This window comes from Pteropus vampyrus, unplaced genomic scaffold (genome assembly GCF_000151845.1).
Source record: "Pteropus vampyrus isolate Shadow unplaced genomic scaffold, Pvam_2.0 Scaffold276, whole genome shotgun sequence".
NCBI classification, from domain to species: Eukaryota; Metazoa; Chordata; class Mammalia; order Chiroptera; family Pteropodidae; genus Pteropus; species Pteropus vampyrus.
The window spans coordinates 2,518,226-2,543,155 of record NW_011889057.1 but is presented as its reverse complement, the minus strand read 5'-3'; the positions used below and the strand labels follow the sequence as shown (position 1 = coordinate 2,543,155).

At 44.1% G+C, this 24,930-nt stretch overlaps 2 protein-coding genes and 1 pseudogene across 6 annotated transcripts; 2 read left to right on the top strand and 1 right to left on the bottom strand.

Moving 5' to 3' along the window:
- The first annotated feature begins 1 nt into the window (after window position 1).
- On the top strand, window positions 2-14,029 carry AMHR2 (anti-Mullerian hormone receptor type 2). Its single transcript, XM_011375811.2, has 11 exons — window positions 2-6,776; window positions 7,061-7,243; window positions 7,509-7,700; window positions 7,970-8,041; window positions 8,229-8,359; window positions 8,472-8,702; window positions 10,047-10,161; window positions 10,297-10,469; window positions 10,674-10,821; window positions 10,989-11,125; window positions 12,040-14,029. The coding sequence occupies exons 1-11, from the start codon at window positions 6,503-6,505 to the stop codon at window positions 12,247-12,249; spliced, it is 1,866 nt and encodes a 621-aa protein (XP_011374113.2). The 5' UTR covers window positions 2-6,502; the 3' UTR covers window positions 12,250-14,029.
- Window positions 4,049-4,166, bottom strand: LOC111729720 (annotated as a pseudogene).
- Window positions 14,030-20,455: 6,426 nt separating the features above from the next.
- PRR13 (proline rich 13) lies at window positions 20,456-23,899 on the top strand. Of its 5 annotated transcripts, none has more exons than XM_011375807.2 (4): window positions 20,456-20,547; window positions 21,138-21,176; window positions 21,541-21,905; window positions 23,239-23,899. In XM_011375807.2, exons 2-4 carry the CDS (start codon window positions 21,158-21,160, stop codon window positions 23,278-23,280), a joined length of 426 nt encoding a protein of 141 aa, XP_011374109.1. In that variant the 5' UTR covers window positions 20,456-20,547; window positions 21,138-21,157; the 3' UTR covers window positions 23,281-23,899. The 5 variants fall into 5 exon arrangements, with proteins under 5 accessions (XP_011374109.1, XP_011374110.1, XP_011374112.1 ...); XM_011375808.2 differs by having other exon boundaries at window positions 20,459-20,539; XM_011375810.2 differs by having other exon boundaries at window positions 20,486-20,528.
- Window positions 23,900-24,930: the final 1,031 nt, after the last annotated feature.

The window sequence follows — 24,930 nt, the reverse complement described above, 5'->3', positions numbered from 1 at the left end:
GAGGTTGGGAGGAGAAATGTGAAATCTCAGAGTTTCATCTCCCTTAGAAGAGAGCCAGTAACTTATGTGCAGGGATGAAAGGTGGCAGCAGTAGCTTTGGGGAAAGGAGGAGGACATGGCACTTCTCCAACCCCGGAAAACATTGCTTTTGAAAACTGCTGATAAAATATGGGCAGGTTGCTTTACTTTTGTTTGAGAGCCTGTGCTCTCTGTGGTGCCTCTTTTGGCTCTACTCCTGGGCTACAGACCTCTTCCAGGAGGATGAGCAGACCAGCTTTGAGGTTGACCTGTTTCTTTTCTTTGTCTGCTTTCCCTAAACACCAGCCCCCAGGGACATTAAACAGCCTTAAGCTTAAATTCCTACTCCCTCTCCCAGATTTGGCTTTCTTGCCTTAGAGTGAAGGCTAGGAAAGGGAAAAAAGGGAGCCCCTGGATTCATTCCTCCCATAGATCTTCTCCAATTTGACTTCCCAGGCCCAAAAAGATTTCCTCCACAATGTTCACTTGAGAGAAGTGAGTATATTGTCCCATTTCCCTCTTTCTATATTATCAAACAACCTCAGCCTGCCTTGTGCCTGCTAAGTGAGAAGAGGTGTGGTGATTTGTCCCTCAGCTCACTTCAGTATCAGAAAAAAAGCATAACAAATGAGGGTAAGGTGGGGCTGCAGGTAGTGAGGACTGTCGATACCTCACCTGGGGTGTGTGTTTTCTTCTTTCACCTTCAGGAATGACACTGTGCCTTCTCTACAGGGGAATGGGCTTCATATACTCAGCCCTCTAGTTTCCCAGCAACTGCTCTTGAACAGTATGGACAAGGGCAGGTCTTCATATTTCTCCCCTTTCTCCCAATGGCATCCCATAGCCCTCACCTGGAATCTGGGGCACAAAGACTTTGGGGAAAGATGGAAAAATATGCTGAGATTGCCTCGAGGAGTCCCTTTCTACACACACCTATGGCAGCTGCCCCAGGGCCTGCTTCCTCTTCCCAAAATGAGAGTCTCATCCTTTGGGGGGGAGAGACAGTGCTCCAGTCTCTGGTGCCTAAAACAAGTTTATTTCTCTCTTAACACTGGCAATAACCTGTCTTCATACCACTGTTGCCTTTTTAAACCTCTTGATAATCTCATGCTGTGTTTGTTGTTGGTTCCAATCGGATCATCACCAGGGCTGTGTGGGGAAATACTTTCAAATGCTTTCATCTTTCTTGTTCTTTTCCCCCTGATTCTGTGTATGTATGATGCTAATCTTTTGTCTTTCAATTTCTTCCTGCTCTTTTGTATCTTCCTTTCTTGTGTCTCCTACCTTTTGTCTCCGGGTATTTTGGGGCTTTCCCCCCCCCCCCTCCTTTTTTGTACAAAGATTAGTTTCAATGTAGTCTGTAGCTCCTTTGTAAACCAATTAAAAATTTTTTTTAATAAAAAGGCATGTCTCTGGTGTGTTGAGAGGATTGGGAATGGGGAGACTGTGGATATAACTTCATATACCGAACCTGGCAAAGGATTCCAGTTACACTGTTGTACTCCTACACATGCTAATCAGCATGATTGCCCTACACTTAATTCCCAGGTAGATAGTGTCATGACTAGATCAGTGTGCCATGACTACGTAGAAATGTGGAGGACCAAGAGAAATGGGGCAGCCCCCAATTTTGTTTAATCTTTTTATTTTGGAATACTTTTAAATGTAAAGGAAAGTTACAAATTTAGCACAAAGTTTCCGTATACCCCTTACCTAATTTTCCCCATTGTTAACTTATTATGGTATATTGTCAAAACTAAGAAACCGACATTGGTTCATAACCCCAGGCTTTATAGGTTTCACCAGTTTTAACATGGATGTCATCTTTCTGTTCCAGGATCTATTCCAGGATGTCAGATTGCATTTAGTTGATGTGTTTCCCCAGTCTCCGCTGGTCTGTGACAGTTTTTTTGTTTTTCATGACCTGACAGTTTTGGGACGTGTTCGCCAGGTGTCCTGTAGAATATCCCCAAATCTGAGTTTGTCTAATGTTTTTCTCATTATTAGAATGAGCTTATGGGTTTGGGGAAAAAATATCACCCAGGTGAAATGTCCTCATCACATGCTATCAAGGGATCTGTGATATAGCCACATGACATTACTGATGGTAACCATCAGTTGGTTAAGGTAGTGTTTGCCAAGTTTCTCCAGTTTCTCTTTTCCTATTCTTCAGAAGCAAGTCAGTAAATCTGGCCCGCCTTTAATGGGAATTAAGCTTACTCTCCTGGGATGGGGGCAGTATCTACATAGAACATTTGGAATTCTGTGAGGAAACTCTTCTCCCCATTAGTTTAAATTAGTATGCACTCATTTTTTTATACTTGGGTTAATTATTGGGTATATTTATTTTATACTTTGTTATAATCCAATACTACATTGTTCAGATTGTCTCAGCTTTGGCCTTTGCGAGCTCTTTCAGGTTGGCTCCTGTGTCCCTTTGGTATGTCTACATTATTTTTTTGAGCACTTTTTAAACTTTCTGTTAAACAAGATGCTTCAGGTTCATCTTGTATTTTCCCTGCCCCAGCCCTGGAATCAGCCATTTCTCCAAGGAGCGTTGGTTCTTTTTATTGGAGAATTATATTGGAACCAAGATCTAGCCCCAACATATTTTACATTCAGTTAATACCAGCCTGTATCTAACATGATGGGATCTGGATTGTGACATCCCCTCTGAAACTGAAATTGAAGTTACTCTGACAGTCTTTCCAATTTCCCTACAGTTTCACTTCCCTTCCGACCTATATAAGAATCCTTGATTAATTGTTTATACCATGGCTACCAACATTCTCTATTATTTTACTCAGTTGACTTCCTGTGTCTACTTTGTCGATCACCAGTGGGTAAATTCAGCCATTTGATTTCCTTATGTAGCTGGCAGCAATATAACATTTTAACATTTGACTTTATTGGGGAGGGGTCGTTTGGGAATTTTTCTGTTTTTTGGTTTTGGTTTTGCAGCCTTAAATGGGTGTTTAATAGTAGTGCCATCTATTCATTCAATAAACATTTCTTAAGTCCTTACTGGGTACTTAGTGCTGATTACTAAACTAGGTTGAGAATAAAAATGAAATAAGACAAGCAGGCCCTGCCACCAAGTACTTCACAGGCTGGCAAGTGAGACAGATACCACTAATTTCAAGTTTCCCAATTCTGACCCAGTTTTTCAGCAGATGATCTGCTTCCTCGTTCATGGGGAAAATGGAAGCATGAATTTCCTCAAACTTCCCTGTTCTATCCCTACATCTATGTATTCACCAGTTTCTTAGGAGAAAATATTTCTTCATTGCAAGGCCACTCCTGCCACTTATGCTCATTTTCTTCGATTTCTTTTTGTTCTTTGTTTTGATATTTCTCCCTTTTGTCTTCAGTCTGGTTCTCTTTTGTAAGCCTGTAAGTATGTTAAAATCCCTTCCTTCCATTTTGAAAAAATTTCTGCTTCCTCTTCAAGCTGCTGATCTAGTTTCCATTTCCAAAGTGAAAATAGTTGACACTCAATTTTTCTCTTTTACTCATTCCTCAGGCCACTTTGTTCAGCACCCATCATTTACCAAATTGTTTCTTAACAACATCAGCCACTTGGTTGCCAGCTCCAGTGGTCTTTAAGTCCATAGCCTCAGATCTCTCTGCAACAATGTGCATCTTAGAGCTTTCTTCCACAGAGTGTGGAACTGATACTCTCCTGGTTCTCCTTTAGCCTTGCTGACTATTCTTTTTAGTCTCCTTTGTAGCCATTTCTTTCTCTGTCCCTTAAATGTTGATATTTCCCTGTCTTGTGTCCTTTCCATACTTTACTTTTCACCCTCTTAAACAAGTCATGTCTACTCTTTAGTTATTAAATACATGTTAGTGACTCCCAGATATTAAGCCCTAAATTCTCTCTCAACCTGACAGCCTGCTTACTAGATGAGATAACTCAAACTCATCATGTAAGAAGGGGAAATAACCCTTGTGTTCCCCATCTCACTTAACAGTATTACTACTTCTTGAGCATTTATTCTTTTTATTTTTATTATTATTATTTTTTTAATGCCTACAGCACCAGTATTCCTAGGTAGTCTCCCATTCAAGTACTAACCAGGCCCGACCCTGCTTAGCTTCCAAGATCAGACAAGATCGGGCACATTCAGGGTGGCATGGCCATAGAGTTGAGCATTTATTTTTGATGCCTCAGAATCATCTTTTAATTCTCCCTTTCATCTCCCAACATTTATTTGATTACCAATCCTATTAATATTACCAATACAATGTATCTCAATTTTTTTCCTTTCTTATTTTTATTTCCACTTTCCTAGTGCTCACCTTGGCTACTGCTTAGGTATTGTAACTGATATCCTTGCTTCTAGTCTCATTGAGCTCCAGTTCTTTTACTTCTTTTGAATATGTTTACCTTTGGGACACATACTTTCACAGAAAGAATTTCTCTGTGAAACCCTCTGGGTACCTTTTTTCCCTTCTCTTTTATGCCCTGGACAGAATTAGCTTGTTTGATCTTTCTGCTTATATAGCTGCTTGTTCATACCCGTGGTCTGATACATAATTTTCTGATTGCTTGTTGATTTATCTTCCTGCCTTTCTAGACTGAGTTCCTGGAGGGCAGGAATCACGTATCCTTGTAGACCCAGCACAAGGATAAATAAAATACCTTTTATGACTGGGACCTCTAATTTTTTTTGAGTTGAATGAATAAACAATGCACTTTAGCCTTGTGGCTAGTGGGGTCAAAGGTTGATTATTGGGCCACTGCAGATCTAATTGGGATTCAGACGAAGTTCTTTGTGTATGTGGAACCAGGAAGACTTTATTCCTATGAGGAAGTCCTTTCTCAGGACCTTCCTAATCCCTTAGCTCTCAGAGTTTTACCCCTTCCATCGCCATCTCAACTCTAAACTCTGCCCAGAGCAGGTGTACTTTCAGTAAACCTGGCTGGAATGTTTCTATCTTTGAGAGTAGTTATCCAAGCCTTTGGGTGAGGAGATTCTGCCTTCCTGCCTGATCCTTACCTTGCTTCCCTCTAGAGGAGATATAGTCCTGAAACACTCCAGATACAAGAAGTTATTTGACCTTTAACTCCCCCATCCACCCACCCATTTATGTGATCTGGAGCTGGTAAGGATGATAGCTATAGCTAAGTACATTCCAGTCATCTCACGGACAGAGTCCTGCAGACTCCCAGAAGCGCCTATGGAGGGATGAGCAGCTGTCTATCTGCCTCTAGCCTTCATCCTTCCTCCAGCTTTGGCCTCACAAACTACTGGAGCTTTTACTGTCTTCTTTCATTCAGGCTCCCTAGGAGAAAGGCTCCAGAATCAATCAATACTCAGACTTTCATCCCTGTTCTAAGACCATTCCCAGAAAGAATTTCCAGGCAGCCACCAGAGGGACAGAAGGCACTGAAAATAGGATGCTAGTCCCCTCTGATTCTAATTTTCATGGGAACCAGCTGTTCACAGGTGCAGAAATGATGATCTATAACTGTAGTTTCTGAGTCCAGTGGTGTTGGAATCCTGTCCCTCTGTTGCACCACAAACTATAGACCTCTCTATCTCCATGCAGACATTCCCTCTACACACCTTGTGCCCTTCCTTCACATTTTACAGTCCCTGCAGCTTAATAGATATAGGAGGTGTACTATAGATAATCAGAAGAGGCTCTTGCTGCCCCCTCACTAAACACCCGAGTTTCTCCTATGTCTGCTGACCTCTGGTGGTGATAGTTTGAACTGTACTTTCCCTTCCCAGTTAATGGCCTGCTAGCAGGTAATGTGCCTATTTTCTCAACAATCCAAATCAAATATTCAAATACTGTATTTAGTGGAAATTTTTATTGCTGCATTTGTATTTGTTTTCAGGCATCATGGCATAATGCAAAGAACAGAGCTTTGGAGTCAGACTTACCTAAGTTCAAATCACCTTGGGCTAGATACCTAAGCTCAGCTTTCTTACTCATAAGGTGAAGATAATAAATAGTTTAGTGGGAGAATTAGATGAGATGATTGTAAAATGCATAGCCCTAGCTGTGCTGTAGCACATAGGTGCTCAATAAAAGTTTGTTACATTCTCAATAATGGTGATTCGTTCAGTGCGTGACTCAAAGTGATTTTTTAAATTTTGGTAACAAAATTTACCATTATACCATTTTTAATATGTTTTTTTTAAACTCTGAGAAATTTTATATAACTACTGTCTAATGTTTGAGTTTGGAAAATGAGGTCAAACGTAGTATGGGCTGTGAAACTTTTCTGCCCGGAAGCTGTGGATCTGAGCCCTGAAAATAGGGGTTAGAAGGGATCTTGGACATAGCTGACTGGCACTGAGCACTTCACCTCACTGTGGTTTCCTGGCTATAGGATCCAGTACTTTCTTTCAGGGTCAGCAAAGGGCAGAGGTTTGAAGTTAAGCATCACTCGGTTCTCAGCTGGGCCTCCAAGGCCTCCTCCTCCCACTTTGCAGAGAAACGAGGAGGTGGCTGAAGAGAGGAGGATATGAGATTGGTTCTCCACTCCTCCCTCTCTCTCCCTGCTTTTCCCCACAACCATCCTCTCCCCCACAGCAGCCGTCTCCCCCACAGAGACTGGGAAGAGGGAGGGGGGCGGAGTTGGGGACTGAGGGATCAGAAGCCCCACAGTGCCCTGTATCTGAGGGAAGCTCTGGGCAGGGGCAGCTGTGCTGGCTCATGCTCCCCTCCTGTTGCTGCCTCCTTTGAAATGATGCTGGGTACTCTGGGACTTTGGGCACTGCTTCCTGCAGCTGTGCAAGGTAAGTGTCTTTCCATTCACCCAATGAAAGAAAGGGGCACTTGAAGCACCAGCCACCCCTTTAGAAGAGTGGCGAGTGGGGTGGGTGAGTGAGAGTGAAGGATAGAGGCGTGTCCCCTTGGTGGGGGTCCGGTTCCAAAACTCTGCTGACCCTGTTCCCTCCTATGGCTTTACCATGCTGGCCCTGGGATATGAAACATGCTTTGTCTCTCCTTTTCGCTGCTGCTTTTGCCCCTGTATTTACTCCCATCTTGACCCTTCCCCTTTCTCCACCGTGGGCCACAGCACCCCCAAGCAGGCGGACCTGTGTGTTTTTTGAGGCCCCCGGAGTGCGGGGGAGCACACAAACACTGGGGCAGCTGCTAGATGCAGGACCAGGGCCCCCCAGGGCTATCCGCTGCCTCTACAGCCGCTGCTGCTTTGGGATCTGGAACCTGACCCAAGACCTGGCACAGGTGGAGATGCAAGGTGAATGGAAAAGTATATGGCAGGTGACAGGGTGGGAGACAGGCACATCCTGGGGTGGGGGTGGCAACTGAGGGAGAGGAGGAGAAGTGGAATGTGTGGAGGGAAAGAGAAGCCATATGAGTTGGAAGGGATACCTCAAAGAAGGAATTTACTCTCTGTTCCCAGACCCCATTATATGCACTCACGCTCCAACCCCCACCCCCCACTCCCACCCCCATCTCCCTTCCTCTTTTTATCTCCCATTTTCCTAATCCCATCCTATCAGGATGCCGAGACAGTGATGAGCCAGGCTGTGAGTCGCCCCACTGTGACCCAAGCCCCAGAGCCCAGCCCAGCCCGGGCTCCACTCTCTTCACCTGTTCCTGTGGCACCGACTTCTGCAATGCTAATTACAGCCATCTGCCTCCTCTGGGCAGCCCTGGGACTCCTGGCTTCCAGGGTCCCCTGGCCACCCCAGGTAGGCCCCTGGGGTGCTGAAGCTGGGTGGAGGCTGGGGCCCAGGTTAGGTTGAGAGGTAGAATCAGGGTCAGTTCTCACTCTACCCCTGTCCCAAGCTTCCCTCCTCCTGGCCTTGAGAAGTTGGTTGCCCTGGTGACTGGGAGATAAGGGGTCTTGCGACCAGGGTGGGGGTGGGTTGAGAAGCAATATCTCTGAGGAGGGGGAGAGGAGCAGAGAGTGGATTTGGGGCAGGGCTCATCCAGACTGCATCTTTGCCTTAATACCCAGGCGAGTCTATTTGGATGGCGCTGGTGCTACTGGGGCTGTTCCTCCTCCTGCTGCTGGGCAGCATCATCTTGGGTATTAATCTGCCTCCTCCCTTCTTTGTGACCCCAAGACACTGCCCTGGAGTTCTGACCCCTCTCTAAGCTCCCCTGACCCCATGGCTCTGAGACCTCTGCAGCCTGATCCCTATTACCTCCCACAAAGCCCCCTTCCCAGTCTCCATGCCTGTGCACCCTGACCCTAATGCTCTTCTCTACTCCAGCCCTGCTACAGCGAAAGGTCTGCAGAGTGCAAGGTGTGCCAGAGCCAGAGCCAGAGCCAGAGCCAGACTCAGACTCAGACAGGGACTGGAGTGTGGAGCTGCCTCAGCTGCCTGACCTGTGCTTCTCCCAGGTGCCCAGGGAGGAAGGGAAGGGTCCTTTAGGCACTCCCAGTGTCTGTGCTGGGGAGGAAGCCTAGCACTGGTACTAGCTAAGGCCAGCACCCAGCACCGTATCCCCACCAGGTAATACGGGAAGGAAGTCACGCAGTTGTGTGGGCTGGGCAGCTGCAAGGCAAGCTGGTAGCCATCAAGGCCTTCCCCCTGAGGGCTTCGGCCCAGTTCCGAGCTGAGAGAGCATTGTATGAGCTGCCAGGCCTACGACATGACCACATTGTCCGCTTTATCACGGCCAGCAGGGGGGGCCCTGGCCCCCTGCCTTGTGGGCCCCTGCTGGTGTTGGAGCTGCACCCCAAGGTGAGGACCAAAGAATGTACATGTGTGTGTTTGCCTGTGTATGAATGTGGATGGACGGGAGTGCTGGTTGGCAGCTGGGCCCTGTCTACGCTTGTTCTTCTGCTTTACATTTCCTCTTCTCTAAAACATGAGAAATTATTTTTATTGTTTATGTTTTTATTACACAAGAAATACCTGCTCATGATTAACTTATAAAATAGATAAAGAAAGGGGGAAATCAAAACTATTCATATTCTATACCTTAAAGAAAATCATTGTTAAAGAAATACCTCAAGGCACAGCCCTCCAAACCCATCCATATATTCATTCAACAACTATTTATAAGTTGTGTGTCTGGCATTGTGCTGAGTGCTAGGAAGAACATACCCAGTCCCTCCCTGCCTTGACAGATTTTATAGAGTAGTAGGGAAGACAGAAGTGGGTTAAGTACAAAAATAAGTATAAAATGTTAAGTGTGTTAGATGCCGAAACAGAGGGCCATGGTACTATAAGAGAAAAGGAGACTTGACTCAAGGGGAGGACAGGAAACAATGAGGATAAAGAGGAAGAGGTAGGCAGGGCCAGACCACACCCAGTCTTGTGGGCCTACTAAGGACTTAGGTCTTTATCAGCACCTACAGCTCTGCCACCTCTGAAATCTTGAATTCTGGAAAGTCCCTTCTTTGACCATGTGCCTCATTGCCCACCTCAAAAATCACTGCTTTATGGGTTTTGTTTGTTTAACTTTCCCTGCACACTGAAGGTGTTCAATGTTTGTCGAATGAGAGACTCTATTGTTCTTTTCCCTCCAATTCCTACTTGCTCCCTACCCACTGCTCTCCTACCTAATAGCTCTACTCATCTGATAGCTCTATCATAGAAGCCTGACACCTCAGGCCAGGTGGTTCATGAGGAGTGCCTCTTCTGCTCTGTCTTTGTCCCAAGCCCCCTGAGGCAGCATAAGATGGTTAATAACAAGTGATACTAGAGTCAGACTTCTTGGGTCCAAGCTCTCTTTCTCTCTCATGAAATGACTTCTGGCAAGCTTACTTAGCTCTCTCAAGCTTCTCATCTATAAAATGGGAGTCACAGGAGTATCTACCTTCTAGGGTTGTTGTGAGGATTACAAGAGGCCTGGCCCACAGTAAGTGCTCGGGCCACTTGAACTAGAGTTACTGTTTTTCCTGTTAGTCTGACTGATGCACATTCTCACATCTCTACTGCCTGTTGTCTTGGCCTGCACGTGTCAGTGTGTCGGTCTGCTGGGAGATACAGGAGGAAGTCTGTCAATTGATCTCTGCTTCCTGGGGTGGATAAGCCACATCCAGCTTTGTGTTTTCCCTTGTTCTCTCTACTTCTCCCCAGGGTTCCCTGTGCCACTACTTGACCCAGCACACCAGTGACTGGGGAAGTTCCCTGAGGATGGCACTTTCCCTGGCGCAGGGCCTGGCATTTCTCCATGAGGAGCGCTGGCAGGATGGTGAGTGAACTGAGAGCAGGAAGTCATGGGAATCATTGCTGTTTTTCTGATTCTTCCTTGGCTTGGAGGGGAAGGATTGAGTCAAAAGAGAAAGGAGGAAGATCCATACCTTTTCATCTTTGGCTTCTCCCACAGGCCAGTATAAACCAGGTATTGCCCACCGAGATCTGAGCAGCCAGAATGTGCTCATTCGGGAGGATGGGTCATGTGCTATTGGAGACCTGGGCCTTGCTTTGGTACTCCCTGGCCTCACTCAGGCCCCCACCTGGGCCCCTACTCAACCCCGAGGCCCAGCTGCCATCATGGAGGTGAGTACTCTGGATAAAGATGAGGCCCAAGATGATGGTGGTGGTGCTAATGAAGATACACCCATTGCTATAGCAACAGTGCAGCAATGCCTATAGAATTTGGGGCATTTCTAAGTCTGTAGTTGAGGGGATGTTGCATGGACCAGTGTTATGGTGAGGGTTGCCAAGGAGACAATTCTTGACCCTCCATGCCTCCCTCTCCAGGCTGGTACCCAGAGGTACATGGCGCCAGAGCTCTTGGACAAGACCCTGGACCTACAGAACTGGGGTATGGCCCTCCGGCGAGCTGATGTTTATTCTCTGGCTCTGCTCCTATGGGAGATCCTGAGCCGCTGCCAAGATTTGCGGCCTGGTAAGGATGAGTGCAGTAGTCCCCGACTTTTCCCTGATGCCTCAGCCATCCATTCCAGACCCACCTACCTCCTAACCCAGGAAGCTCTGTCCTAGTCCCCCTTGCTCTTTCCACAAGGAAGACACTGCTAGCATTAGCAACATCTAGCCCCATGTGCTTTTCTCCAGACAACAGGCCACCACCCTTTCAACTGGCCTACGAGGCAGAACTGGGCAGCACCCCTACCACCTGTGAACTGTGGACCTTGGCAGTAGAAGAGAGAAGGCGTCCCTACATCCCACCCACCTGGCACTGCTTCGCCACAGTAAGAGGCCACACAGGCTGGTGGGTTGGGGATTTGGAGAGTCTGGGCATGGGCTTCAAGGCCTTGTCTGCTAGAACCAGTCCCTCTACTCTTATCTCCTCATCTTCCACCACTCCTTGCTCATGTTCGTCCAGAGCTGGGCAAACTTTCTCTGTACCTCAGTTCATCCTCTTCCACCATAAGTCTCATGCAGCCCATTCTGAGACTCCCACCTTCCTTCTGCTCAGTCTTGCCCAGTCTGTCTTCTCCTCACCATCGGTTAGCCCTCTTCCTCAGCCCCCTGCTCTAGGATGCCCTCCTTGGCTTTGCTGCTGCCCTGAGCTCTGCCCCCAAGATGGCTCCTCTCTTGGTACACTGGAGCCCAGCGTTCAATCCAATAATTCTTTGTTCTGTCCTACACATCTTGGTTTGTACTATGACTCAATAAAATCCAGTTCTAGGTATAAAGGGTTAAAGAGTTAAAGCAGTGGCCTAAAGTGAAAATTCAGGGGTCTGTACAAATAGTTTCCTAAAGAAAGTCCTTTACCCTGCTACCTACTCTGAAATACATGGTCTGAAATTCCTAATGCACAAGTATCTTCTGGATTAGAAAACAGAGGCCCAGGAATTGTTTGCAGAAGACCCTGATTTGCCTGAAAGGAAAGAGAGCAATTTCCCATCAACATGTTAAGCGGTTAACTGAAATTAGTGCCTCAGAGGAAAAGGTGGACTCTTTGGAAAGCCCCCAAAAACCTGTCCCAGGGAACAAGATGCAGAGGGCAGGATTTCAGTGAGAGGGAAAAGGAGGCTTACTCCAGGAAGGATCAGAATAAGAGTGTTGAAAACAGGAATGGTGGATCCCTTTTAATCCTGGGGGCCACTCAGGGCCACTCAGGATCCTGGGGTTAAGCTTACCTCCCGGTCATTCTTCCTAGGACCCTGCTGGCCTGAGAGAACTCCTAGAGGACTGTTGGGATGCAGACCCAGAAGCACGGCTGACAGCTGAGTGTGTACAGCAGCGCCTGGCTACCCTGGCCCATCCTCAGGAGGCCCACTCTTTCCCAGAGGGCTATTCACATAGCTGCCCACCTCTCTGCCCAGAAGACTGTCTCTCAACTCCTCCTCATTACCATTCTCCCTTGTAGGCCTCAGCTGAGAATCTGCCACTTCAGCGTTCATCAAAGCCCTTGTTCCAGGAATTCTTAACCTGCTGGTACCATTTCTCATGTGTAAATATGCAGTTTATGTGTAATCTATGTATGTGCAAACATAAATATGGTGATCATATGCCTGTCCGCTCTGCCCCATCACTGCTTTTCCTATTTGCCAAATGCATGTATGCTTCTGTGGGCATCCAGTCCACTGTAATTATGACCAGTGACTGAGGGTAGGTGTGTACAAGAAAGAGATAGTCAGCTTTCCTGACTCTGCATCCTGGACTCCTCTGTCTCTCTTCTTTTCCTTTTCCTCCACAAGTCTTTATTTGGTGTGATGTCATGCAGGGCACTTGGGAAAGAAGGTTGAATACGATGAAATTGCTGCTCTGAAGATGTTCAGAGACCCACAACTCACTTTGTCCTGTACAGAAGGGGGCTCCAACCCCCAGGCCTCAGACCTTACCATCTGTGGCCTGTTAGGAACCTGGCCACATAGCAGGAGGTGAGCAGCAGTGGCAGCAAAGCTTCATCTGTATTTGCAGCCGCTCCCCAGCGCTAGCATCACTGCCTCAGCTCCACCTCAGTTCATCAGGCATTAGATTCTCATAGGAGCCTGCCCAGTCCTTGGTGCCAAAAAGGTTGGGGACTGCTGCTGTACAGTGTCCTGGGAGGGAGTGTCTTCTCCTGAGGCTTGAATGAGAAGACCTCACAGAGCACATGATGCTTAAGCTGGGTCTTGAATGAACAGAAGTTTTCCAGAAGTGTTGAGGGCAGTAAGGCATTCCTGGCCTGATAAGGTAGAGTGTCATAAGGTGCAGCGAGAAACTCTAAGTAACCTGGGTAGCAAGTGTGGGGTGTATGGTGGGGAAAGAAGAAGTAATATGGAAAACTGTAGGCAAGACCTTGTGAATGAACCTTGCTGAGAAGTTTTTCATTCGTTTCTTTTTGTATGTTTTCTCTACTGGCTTTTCTTATCTGCCCAGGTCCCTCTAACATTGGGTGCCCCTCAGGGTCAGTCTAGTTACAGATACCTGGTTTATAGCCCTAGCGTAGTTTCTGACTACCTGAGTGCCCTTGTGCAAGTTATTTTCTCTTTCTGGGGCTCAGGTTCCTCATTTGCCAATAAGGGGTTGGCTTTCTGGTCTAATACTGGAAGAACAGTGGGGGAGCTCTGACTTTACTACAACAGGATTGTCTCCCGCTCAGTGACCAACTGTTCTATGTCCTCAGGCAAGATACTGAACACTTAGACTCTCAGTTTTATCCTGTGTAAAAGCACACATATTTTATCATATGTAAAACACCCTGCTTGCAGGGTCAATTCAGGGTGAAGAAAAAGGTGACAGGTCTTACACAGCACCTGGCCTTAGGGGACACTGTAAATGGCAGCAGTTGTGATAGCGTTGAGATGATCTCTAGCCCCTTTCTAGCTTGGTTGTTCCAGAGTTCCAAGATTAGCCTCTGCAGAGCCCATCCACTCTGAGCCCTGAGATTTCACCTTCCTTCGGGCCCAGATCTCTAATTCTCTGTAAGACATCATTGCTTGGATAGGCAGCCACCAGCTGAAATGAAACACATCAAAATCCAAGCACCTGCCTCCCCGCCTCCCCCTTGCCAACAAGTCTGCCTTCCCCTCTTCACTGACCCTCAAGGATACTAAATTTCTCTTGGTCATAGATCAGGGGTCCCCAACCCCTGGCCACAGACTGGTACTGGTCTGTAACCTCTTAGGAACCAGGGTGCACAGCAGGAGGTGAGCAGCCTGCTAGCCAGCAAAGATTCATCTGTATTTGCAGCCACTCCCCAGTGCAGCATCACTGCCTCAGCTCCACCTCATATCATCAGGCATTAGATTCTCACAGGAGCTCGCCTAGTCCTTGGTGCCGAAAAGGTTGGGGACCGCTGTCCTAGAGGATCCCAACAAGGAAGGTGTTCTTGTCCCCTCCCATGGCCCCAGCTTATCCCATCCATATCCAGTCAGTTTTCAGGTCCCACTGCAATTGCATAGGCAGGGCCTGCTTCTGGGTACCCATCCCCCTTTCCTTCTTCCTAGGTCTGGCAGCCTCGGCTACTGCGATTGCCTCTTGGCTGCCTGTTTTTCCCCAACTTTGAGTAAAACACTACCCTGAACAATCTTTAAACATAACTTTGCATTGTGTTTTGCCTGTGCTTAACAGTCTACTTGTCTGTTTCATGATAATCCTGTGAGTATCATTTACAGAGGAGAAAACCAAGGACTCAGAGAAGTTTAAGAATATGTCCAAAGTCACACAAATCTTAAATAACAGAGCAGAGATTTTCATCATTAAAAATGATGTTTGAAAAATGCTATATTATTATTAAAATGGATGTCACATGAAAAGAATGTACAAACATGTTGACAGGCATAGTGTTATATTAAATCAAAAATAAACCTATAATCACAAGAAAAACAAATCCCAAAAAAGGAACATTTCACAAAATACCCATATACTACTCAAAACTATCAGGATCATCAAAAACAAAGAAATTATGAGAAGCTATCACAATTAAGAGGAGCCTAAGGAAATGTGACAACTAAATGTAACATGATATCCTAGATAAGATACTGGAAGAGAAGAAGGACATTAGGTAAAAACTAAAGAAATCTGAATAAAGTATAGAGTTTAATTAATTATCATGAATCAATATTTGTTCATTAAGGTAACAAACATACCATATTAATGTTAAGATAAGACAGGGAACCATGTGTGGGGAATATAAATTGTCTGTATCACCTCAATTTTTCTATAAACTTAAAACTGTTCTAAAAAAATAAAGCTTATTAAAAAAACAAAACAACTATGACCACCTCCAGAACATCAGAGGCCATAAATATAAGGAACAAGAGGAGGGTTGTGGGAAGCATCACAATGTTTACTTGCAGTGTTTTCGAATGGGCATGTTATAATATGTTGTATTGAAGGGATTGCTGACATAAAAGCCAGAAAATCTGGATTACCATTTTAGCTCTCCTAACTGAACTCTTAGAAAAGTTTGTTTATTTACTCTTCTCAGGAAGTTGAATGAATGAATGATCCTGTAAGTCATTTCTAACCCTATAATTCCATGATTCTATGAATTAAAGTCCCTGTTCTGAAGATTACTTCACCAAATCCAGTATTTGCCTAGTATAATATTGCCATGATTAGTGACTTCATGCTCTTGAAGGGGCAATATGCATGTAAATAAGTTTTTTAGAAACTTGAAAACAAATCTGTAAATAGAGGTGGATTATGAATATGGTATGGCTAAAGACAGAGGTGGTGGATGGTGGGAAGAAAACTGAATTTTTACTATCTACCTTTGTTTTTACCTCTTGAATTTTGAACTATTTGCATGTTTTGTCTATTAAAATTAAATACAGTTGACCGTTGAACAATGAAGAGGTTCAGGGCACTGGTCCTGCTCAGTTGAAAATTGCTTATAACTTTTGACTCCCCCCAAATTTAAGTTATCCTTTGGTATTCATGGAGGATTGATTTCAGGACCCCCTGCCGATACCCAAATCCACAGATGCTCAGGTTCCTTATATAAAATGATAATATAACAATGCATACAGATTGAAAACAATACAAATTTATTGAAAAAAATCAGTGTATAAGTGGACCACACAGGTCAAACCCTTGTTCAAGGGTCAGCTGTATTTACTTATTAATTTTAAAAGTCTATACCTAGAAAAAAAAGATTAGATGGAAAAACACCAAAATATTAACAACAGTAATTCTGTTTGGGTGATGGGAGCTCAAAAGTAATTTACTTTTTCTTTCTACTTTTCTGTTTTCCAGCTTTTCTTTAATTCTCATGAATTGCTTATAGAATTTAAGAAAAACATGAAAACAAATTTATTATCACCAGGAAATATTTCTTGAAAAACCACACGTGACTTTATACTGCCTCCCTTCGGCATTTACTAACATAACTTGTAGCATATTTTGTGCTTATTGATATGTTGTTTGCTGAAATTATTTAATTTGTGAGCATGGCATTCTCACCTAGACTGTAACTGAAAGCATGGAGGGTGTGGAGAAACATTGTTTACAGTCCTTCTGGTTCCCAATTCAGGACTATGCATACAGCCTGGTGAACTGAATAGTCTTTGGTTCCTGACCTGGATCTGCCACTAAGGGTGGAACTTGGAATAAGCTACTTCTTTCTGAGCCTCATTTTTCTCATCTGTTCAAGAAGGGTGCCATTCACTTTTGATGTGCTAAGGTATTTTCAATAAATGTTTATTGACCCATATTGACCCATAGACATGATAGGAAAAGGATGAAGAGCTTGTAAAGTGACACGTATGTCTTGTGCCATAGTTTTGTGCCTTCACCTACCTGCTATAGGCCTACCTAAAGTTCTTAGAAAGCAAGGGACCTGTGTCTCATGCTGCTTTGTATATCTATACTATCTAGAGAAATCGCTACGAAATCTTCTATATCTGCAACCTCTTCTCTGAATGTCCCCTTTACCTTCTCCCACCCATTAAAATGAACCTTGCTTTACCTGGAGTGGTAGATGTTTTTCCTTTCACATACTCTGGAGCAAGAGTTCGATGTTTTCCTTTCTGTTACTGCTTCCAGCACATTTATCCATCTTCCTCCGTCAAAAACCCAAGCTTCTCTGAAATACATGCCATCAGACCACACCACTTGCTATTTCACCTTGTTGTGATCATTTATAGACCTCCTGGTCGCTCTTCCGTATTCATTGAAGATTTTAGTGTTCTAGTTCATAATGTTTTTCTTTAATCATAACTTTTATCATCATTCTTGGTGACTTTAGTCACTGTGTGGATAACCTATTTAATTCTTTGATCTTGATCTTTTACTTCCAAAATTATTTTCCTCCACTAACTCTGCTACCAAAATCTGTTTTAAACATTCTACTTTCTGGATGCCAACTCCTACGTTTTCAGCTTACTTACTCTAGAGAGCCTCCACTGGAATGTTCAATCCATCAACCCTGCCACTTTTTCACTATCTATCACACCCCTTATGTCTTTCCCTCCTTATTCAATTTATTTTCCATGGCCTATCACTACCATGGCCTGTCACTACCATAGTCACTACTATGCATACACTCTCAACAGCTTTGCTCTCCTTTCCCTTTCATGTATTTTCCAGTTAAACCCTAACCCAAGTTAAATCCAGTTCGTCTATTCCACAGCTGTACCTAAGCATTGGAATTTAACTGAAGGAAACCACCACCTGTACTGACTAGCCTTGCTTCACATGTATGACCCACAAACCATGAGTGAGCACTCCATACTGCCCAGCAATCCTACTACAGTTCCCTGGTCAATTTGCTTGCCCACTTTCTGAGATGACTATTTCTAATCTTCTCCTCTCACCTCACTCTCAACTGATAACTTTGCTTCTTATTTCTCTGAAGAAAAAAAAAAACAGAGGAGCCATTAGCAAAGAACAAGCACATTTTCTCACTACTAAATCTACCAATGTGTTTTCATTTGGACCTGTAGACTCTGATTTCCCTCCTATTACAATAATAACAACATATATAGATCTTACTATATGTTCAGCAGTGTTCTGAGTTCTTAACATGCATTTAATGAGTTAGGTATTATTATTATTATCCCTCATTTTACTGATGGGGAAATGAGACATGGAAGTTTCTTTTGAAGTACATTGTTCAAGGTTACAAATGAAGTAGTCTGGCTTTAGAGTTCATTCTCTCAACCACTTCCTTGTACTAAATGAACTGTTCTATCTGAGGTCAATGCCTCCACCTGTAAACTGGAACCCTTGTTTTCCCGGTCACTTAGGAACTTCTTCAATTATACCTTCTTTCTTCAGCAACATCATTGCCCCCCGCCCTACTGGATTATTTCCATCAGTTTACAAATACTTTAAACTCTCTTAACTTAAAAAGTCATTTCTAGGCTGCCCATTCTGTTATGATTACTGCTCCATTTCTCTGCTTCCTTATTTACCAACACTCATTGGAAGAATTGCTTTTATTTGCTGTCTCCACTTTCTCCCTTCTCTTTCTCTCTCCAATTTGTTTTGGGCAAAATTTCAACCCTAGCATGTAATTAAAGCTGCTCTTAAAAATTCAACATCCTTGCAAAATCCAATGGCCAATTCTCAGTCTGCATCCTACATAATTTATCAGCAGCATTTGACACATTTGATAATTTCCTCCTTGACTCTTTCCTTTATATTCTCTTCTGATTTTCTCCTTTCTCACCAGCCACTCATTCCGTATCCTTTTCATGCTCCTCTTTTCTTCCCAATTTCTAAACATTGGCAGGCCAATGTGCTGGACTTTCTTTTCTACTCTGGACATATCTGTCCCCAAGCTGACCTCATCTAGCTTTTTGGCTTTACCTGAAGTACTGATTCATACTATATCACAGAAGAACCTTGGAAATATTATGCTAATTGAAACCTATATAATTTTATTAACCAATGTCATCCCACTACATTTAATTAAAAAAATAAATTATGCTAAGTGAAAAAAAAGACCACATATTATACTATTTTTCATTTAAACACAATGTCTAGAGTAGGCAGATTTATAGACAGAATGGTGATTAGTAGTTGATTAGGGCTTGGATGGAGTAGGAGAGAGGTAAGGAGGGGATTGAGGATTGATTGCTAATGTGATTTTTTTAGGGGGGACAAAAATGTTCTAAAATTAGATAATGGTGATGGTTGCACAATGCTCTCAATATGCTAAAAACCATGAATTGTACACTTTAAGTGGGTAAATCATGTGTTATCAATAAAGCTGCTTTAAAAAAAGAAATTATTTGAAATACTTAATTTCTAAAGGCATCAGGTCCATATAGACACATCAATGTCTATCAAACTCAGTAATCTTCCAGGAAAGAAATAATGCAGATATAAATTACCCTAGAGCTTAAAAAATTAGAAAATGTTCTAATTTGTCTCAAATATTTAGCACAAACCTGATAAAAATATATCAAAATGTACTATGGCTATATAAGATATTATCATAGGGGGAAGCTAGGTAAAAGGTACACGGGAATTCTATTTTTGCAACTTCTTGTAAGTCTAAAAATATTTCGAAATAAGTATTTAATAAATCTATCAAAGTCTTTAGTTCAAGATGACAGACTATAAAATTTATCTTCTTCATATTTTTTATCCCACAAATTTCGGATGTAATATTTCCATTATGGCTTAGTTCAATGTATTTAATTTCCATCATTGTTTATTCTTTGACCCAGAGTTATTTGGGAGATTTTTTTTTTTTTAATTTACAGATGTATGTTTGTATTTATATTTTACATTGTGGTCAGAGAATATGGTATGTATTATACAAATTTTGTATTAGTTGAGGCCAACTTTTATAAAAAGTTCTAAATATGCTTAAGAAGAATGAGTATCTTTAAAGTTTGGTTGCATGGTTCTATATATGTTCATTAAATCAAGCTCGTGGAGAGATGAGGTAGATTGGGAGCAGTAAAGTTGAGAGAAGTGTAGGGATTTCACATCGTAGTGTTGGAGTGGGGCGCAGAAGCGAAGGATTGTAGCCAGAATTTCCATGTGTCCTTTTTAATAGGCGAGGGGGTGTGTCTACATTTGTAAACTTTTGAGGATCTTTCCTGAGCCACCTACGGGTTTCGTCTCGATGAGGGTTCTTCTCTTAGCCTGGGCTGGTTTCTGGTTTATGCAATTCGACAGACGGCGTAGCTGTGCAATTGAGTTAGGGTCTCCTAGGAGAGATTAGGAAATCTCAATTTTCCCCAAGAATGTTTCTTTACTTCTTATACGGTCTAGGAGGGAGGTGGGAATTTTGAGGCTTGGGGCTGAGACTCAGCAGCTCCCTGCTTTTCCCTAAGCGCTCTGTGTATATCTGGGTTACAATATTGACTACGGTGGACTGTATTCACATTACAGGTGTTGCACCCACTGGACAAGAAGCTCAGAGGGCTGGAGCTGAGTTTCCTCTCGGCAACTCGGGGACTTTGCTCAGAAACTGGCTCCGGCCCCTCCTGGCTTATCTCTCCCAGCCTCTCCCTCAGGTATTTCCGGCCTGCCCTCTCCCCTCCATCCGCCTCGCCCCAAAGGCCCGGCTCCTTCCCTATCACTCTGCTGCCTTCTGTTTTAGCAGGGACTAGAGTGATTGACGGGCGTGTCCTCCAATCATAATGCCTAATGACCACATACCTACCAATTAGGCGGCAGCAGAGGCGGGTGCTGAATCCCAGCGTGAGGGTGACCAGGAAGTGGGGGAGACTGGGAAGAACGAGTCGAGACCAGGAGGTGGTGTAGAGGTGACGGGGTATCTGGATTTTTCAGTTTCCTCCTTTCCCTGTTCTTGGGTCAGGGGTCCCTTTGTAGCTGGGATTTCCATTTGCCCTTTTTAATGTGTAAGGGGGTGTGTCTACATATGTAAGCATTTGAATATCTTTCCTGAGCCACCTTCCTGGTTTCGCCTCGAGGAGGGTCCTTCGCTTAGCTTGGGCGTCCTGTCCCCTGCACTCTTCCCCGGGGAGCGGTAAAGTTGTTTAAAATCCTTCCTTAACCTATGGGTGGTTAAAGTCACGGACTCAGTCTCTGAAAGGGAGATGAGTGACGGGGATAGCGAGATTCGCGAATTCTGCCCTTCTCCCGAGGAGTTAGAGCCCTCCAGCTGCGGCCAAACGTAGAAGGTGGAGCGGCTCTGGGAGCTCAGTTCTTTTGGATAGGGAGCTGGGAATGAAATAGGTATAAGGGCGAAGGAACGGGTGGAAAGAAACATTTCTTATATGGAGGTCATGGTAGTTCTCAGAGCCTACTGTGGGGAGGGAGACATTGCGGTGGGGCTCGGTCTCTAAATCCCCTTCCCACTTCTGGGCCGTCAGCTTTTCCCCGTCATTTCTTTCTCCTCAGGCTGAAGGAAACACCTGACAATGTGGAATCCCAATGCCGGTAGGTGTTTGGGGTTCTCTTCTCCCACCCTAGCCCTTTTTCAAATGGGCCTCAACAATAGGAGTTTCTGTGTTTTTCCTACACCTCTCCCCTCACGCACAAAAGCCAAGTCCTTAGATCATAGCTGACCAGTGCTCTCCTCTTTCCTTGGGAGTTCACTGTCGCTCTCTCCCCAGCCTGAGAGGGACGTGATGTTTTCTCTCTCCTATGGGAGTTTGTCTTCGCTATCCTCCATTCTCCTTCCTTACCTTTCCGTTTCCTTTTAAGTATTCAGCGAGAAACTGCATCACCTTTTTTGTTGTTATTTGTTGTTAGAATCTCTGATCAGTTCTAATCTTAATTTGTTTCTTGCTTCTTCCACCAGGGCAGCCAGGGCCAAATCCGTATCCCCCTAACATTGGATACCCTGGAGGTTCCAATCCTGTCCATCCACCACCTGTCAATCCTGCCTGTCCACCAGGCCCCTTTCCCACTCCCCCAGGAGCTCCCCAGGGGAATCCAGCTTTCCCACCAATTGGGCCTCCTCATCTTCTGCCACAACCAGGGTATCCAGGATGCCAACCACCAGGTCCCTACCCTCCTCCATACCCACCACCTGCCCCTAGCATGCCTCCTGTGAATCCCTTGGCTCCTGGCATGGTAGCACCAGGAATGGTGATGGACAAGAAGATGCGGAAGAAAATGAAGAAAGCTCATAAAAAGATGCATAAACATCACAAGCATGGCAAGGTCAGTGACCTCTGGAGCTTGGCTAGAAAGGGATGCCCCCTCAGAGACACTAGGCTGGAAGGTGGTGGGCAGGGGGGATTCACAGTCTGAGGACATGGGGCAGCAATTGTGTTGCTCTGGTACATGATTTTTCCTTTTTGTAAAGCATTCCCACTGGGAAGAATCTGATAATCTTGAAAAGAAATATTAGGCTAATTGGGCCTTCTGTCTAGGAGGGGATAGCTAAGCCTTAGCATGGATATCAGAATCAAAAGCTATTCTTGTCCGCTTTTCTCTCCCCCATAATTTTTATCCTACTCTTTCACTACCAGATGTATGTTTTAGCAAGTTGGACATACCCACAGAGGTGGTCAGAATGTCCATTAATAGGGTCAGTCCTTTGACAAAACAAAGTCTTGTATAATAATTAAAAGATAATAATCTGGCCCTAGTTCCTGGAGTTCCTTTCTTTCAGGGTGGTGTTGTTCTACCGCCCAGTAGGGAAAGTGAGGACAAAGAGCAATCAGTGTGATTCTCAGCCTCAAACAAAACCTAAGTTTCATGCTCAGCCCCAAGGCTAAGTATCCTCATTCTAGAGGAGTGTTAATTAGCAAGGGTAAAAGTAGGTGTCAGGACAACTCTGCAAGGATGGAACAAACTTGGATCTTGAGGCCTTAGTTTACATTTTTTTGCCTCATATTTATTTGCCTTTTGGCTTTGGGCACTAATTCCTGGTTCTGGATCCTTGGTAGAAACCTGAGGAGAAGGAAAGGTGAGATTGAATGGGGGAGAAATTACCCTGGAGAGTCTCAAAAATGTTTTTAATGACAGTTGTTGATGGGAGTATGCAAGTTAAGAACTTTGACTAGGAGTCTCCCAGCCTTCTTTCCCTCCTTACTCACTTTGTCCCAATTGAGGCTTAGGAAAAAGTAGTGATAGATGTACACACACGTGCTGTTTCTACTCACTTTTCTTAGATTCATAGCCAATAGGAACTTTCCATGCAGATAAACAATAAGCATTTATAAGGTAGCAGCTGTTTCCTAGCACTATACTATGCTTGTGCCTATAATTTATTCCTTGTCTGGGCATTGGCTCTGGTAAAGAAAGCTGGAGACTTGCTCCAAATGTATTATGTTAAATTCTGTACAACGAGTTAGGATGGTTTAATCCATTCCCGTATGTTCACTGCTGAAGGAAATCCTTGCTTTTGCTGTGTAAGAGACAGTCTGGTTCAAGGCTCCTGACCTTCTTAAGTACTTGGGTAGAGGGGTAGGGCACCAAAGAATGTCTCATGGAGTGAACAAAGGTCATTTGGATCTGATGCTATCTCCTTTCCCCTTTCCCCTTGCAGCATTCTTCCTCCTCCTCCTCTTCCAGCAGTGACTCTGACTGAATACAGGGCCTGGACCCTTCCCTCAAGTCTCTCCAGTTCTACTCTCCCATCAAGCTTCAGATGCCATCTTGCACTGGGGGAAATTAACCCTTGTGTCCTTCTACCCTGCCCTCCCCTAATCTGAGCCTCACTCTGCTGTTCAGCATAGGAAAAATGGGAAAAGGTTGTCATGGGTTAGTAAAGGCTATCTCCTCACTGCTTGGTTAGAACTTTTAGCTGATGAGTTTTGCAAGAGAACTGTTTTTTGAAAATAGTGAGACCTTTGAGCTAAACGCTGAAGACAAGTCTAAGATCTATAGAACGATATTTTGTACTTTCTTTTGTAATACTTGTGGTTGGGGAGGTGTGGTGAAAAATTAATTATGGGAAGAAAGCAAACATCGATCTGTACCTCTCTTGGTAATTATTGCACACTTGGGTGATTTAGTGCCAGGTCCATTTCCCAGCAGACCTTTAATGATTGCACTAACTCCAAGGCTGCTGGGAAGTGGAGTCCATTTGTTGATGAGTTTTGACTGCCATTTTTGGAACTTAATCTCTACTCCTTAGCTCAGTATGCTAACTCAAGTCCTCCCTTCATTCTCTAACTCTCAGTCCAAATAAAGCTATTTCTCCTGGTCTCTGTTCACCTGTGCCATTACCTTGGTTAGGCCCAGCACATTCTTCTACAATTGCTGCCCTTCCACAGACCCTTTAAAGTGTATCAGTTTTATAGTAATGAATCAGAGCATCAGCGAGGACAACACCATACTGTCCCTATGTTTCTTAAGTGGGAAGAACCTTCAGAATTGGTTCATGCTTAGTGGAATGAATCTTTACTGTCTTTGCTTTAATGAACACAGGTGTTTAGCATAAGTTTTCTTATCTGCTACAGAAGTTCTCAATCTCGGCTGCCCAACAGCTGTTATAGAGTAATTTAGGACTTTGCCCCAACTCTATTGAACAAGACTCTTTTTAAGAAACTGGATGATTCTGCTGCACAGCTGGAATTGAGGGCCTTTGGTTCACCATGGGCCATGCACGGTGCTACACATCAGGTTCTCAAAGATCAGTCAAGTAGAGAAAAAAGATATCTAAGAGAACTAATTAATAAAGACAGGTACCATAAAATCCTAGAGGGATATAAGCCTAGAAATAACTGGGACGAGGAGGAGTCAGAGATGACTTCAAAGGAAAAGTGACATATCAACCACTTCTTGGGCTTTGAGTATGAAAAGTGTAAGTGGAAAAAATGATAGAATGGGTTTACCAAGTGGATGGCAGAGAGAAGCTGGGAAAGGCATGTGCTTGGTACAAGGTCAAAAAAGCTCCATAGCATGTTTGGAAATCACTGGTATCCCAGTTGGGCTAAGATGATTTCCTGGGAAATTGTTTATTAAGGAAAGATGAATAAGACAGTCCTGCCCTTCATGACCTACAAGATCTAATGGAGCAGACAGACATGTGAATAGGTTATTATAGCACAATAAAAAGGACCCCAATAGAAACATGGCTCAAGCAATGGGGGGACAGAGACAGTGCCCCTGGGAAAATGAGCTAGGTCTGGGTGGGTCTCAGGATGATAGGTGTTTCCCAGTTGGTAAATATCAGCTTATTATGTGCCAGACATTTTGAGTGCTTTACATTTTTTAACGTGTAATCTTTACAGTA

Excerpts from the sequence above, each read along its gene's own strand:
- AMHR2 (XM_011375811.2), top strand. The coding sequence starts at position 6,503 with ATGAGATTGGTTCTCCACTCCTCCCTCTCTCTCCCTGCTTTTCCCCAC. Across the intron at positions 6,777-7,060 it reads GCTTCCTGCAGCTGTGCAAG|CACCCCCAAGCAGGCGGACC; the intron begins GTAAGTGTCTTT and ends CGTGGGCCACAG. Across the intron at positions 7,244-7,508 it reads GGCACAGGTGGAGATGCAAG|GATGCCGAGACAGTGATGAG; the intron begins GTGAATGGAAAA and ends CCATCCTATCAG.
- PRR13 (XM_011375807.2), top strand. Across the intron at positions 21,906-23,238 it reads AACATCACAAGCATGGCAAG|CATTCTTCCTCCTCCTCCTC; the intron begins GTCAGTGACCTC and ends TTCCCCTTGCAG.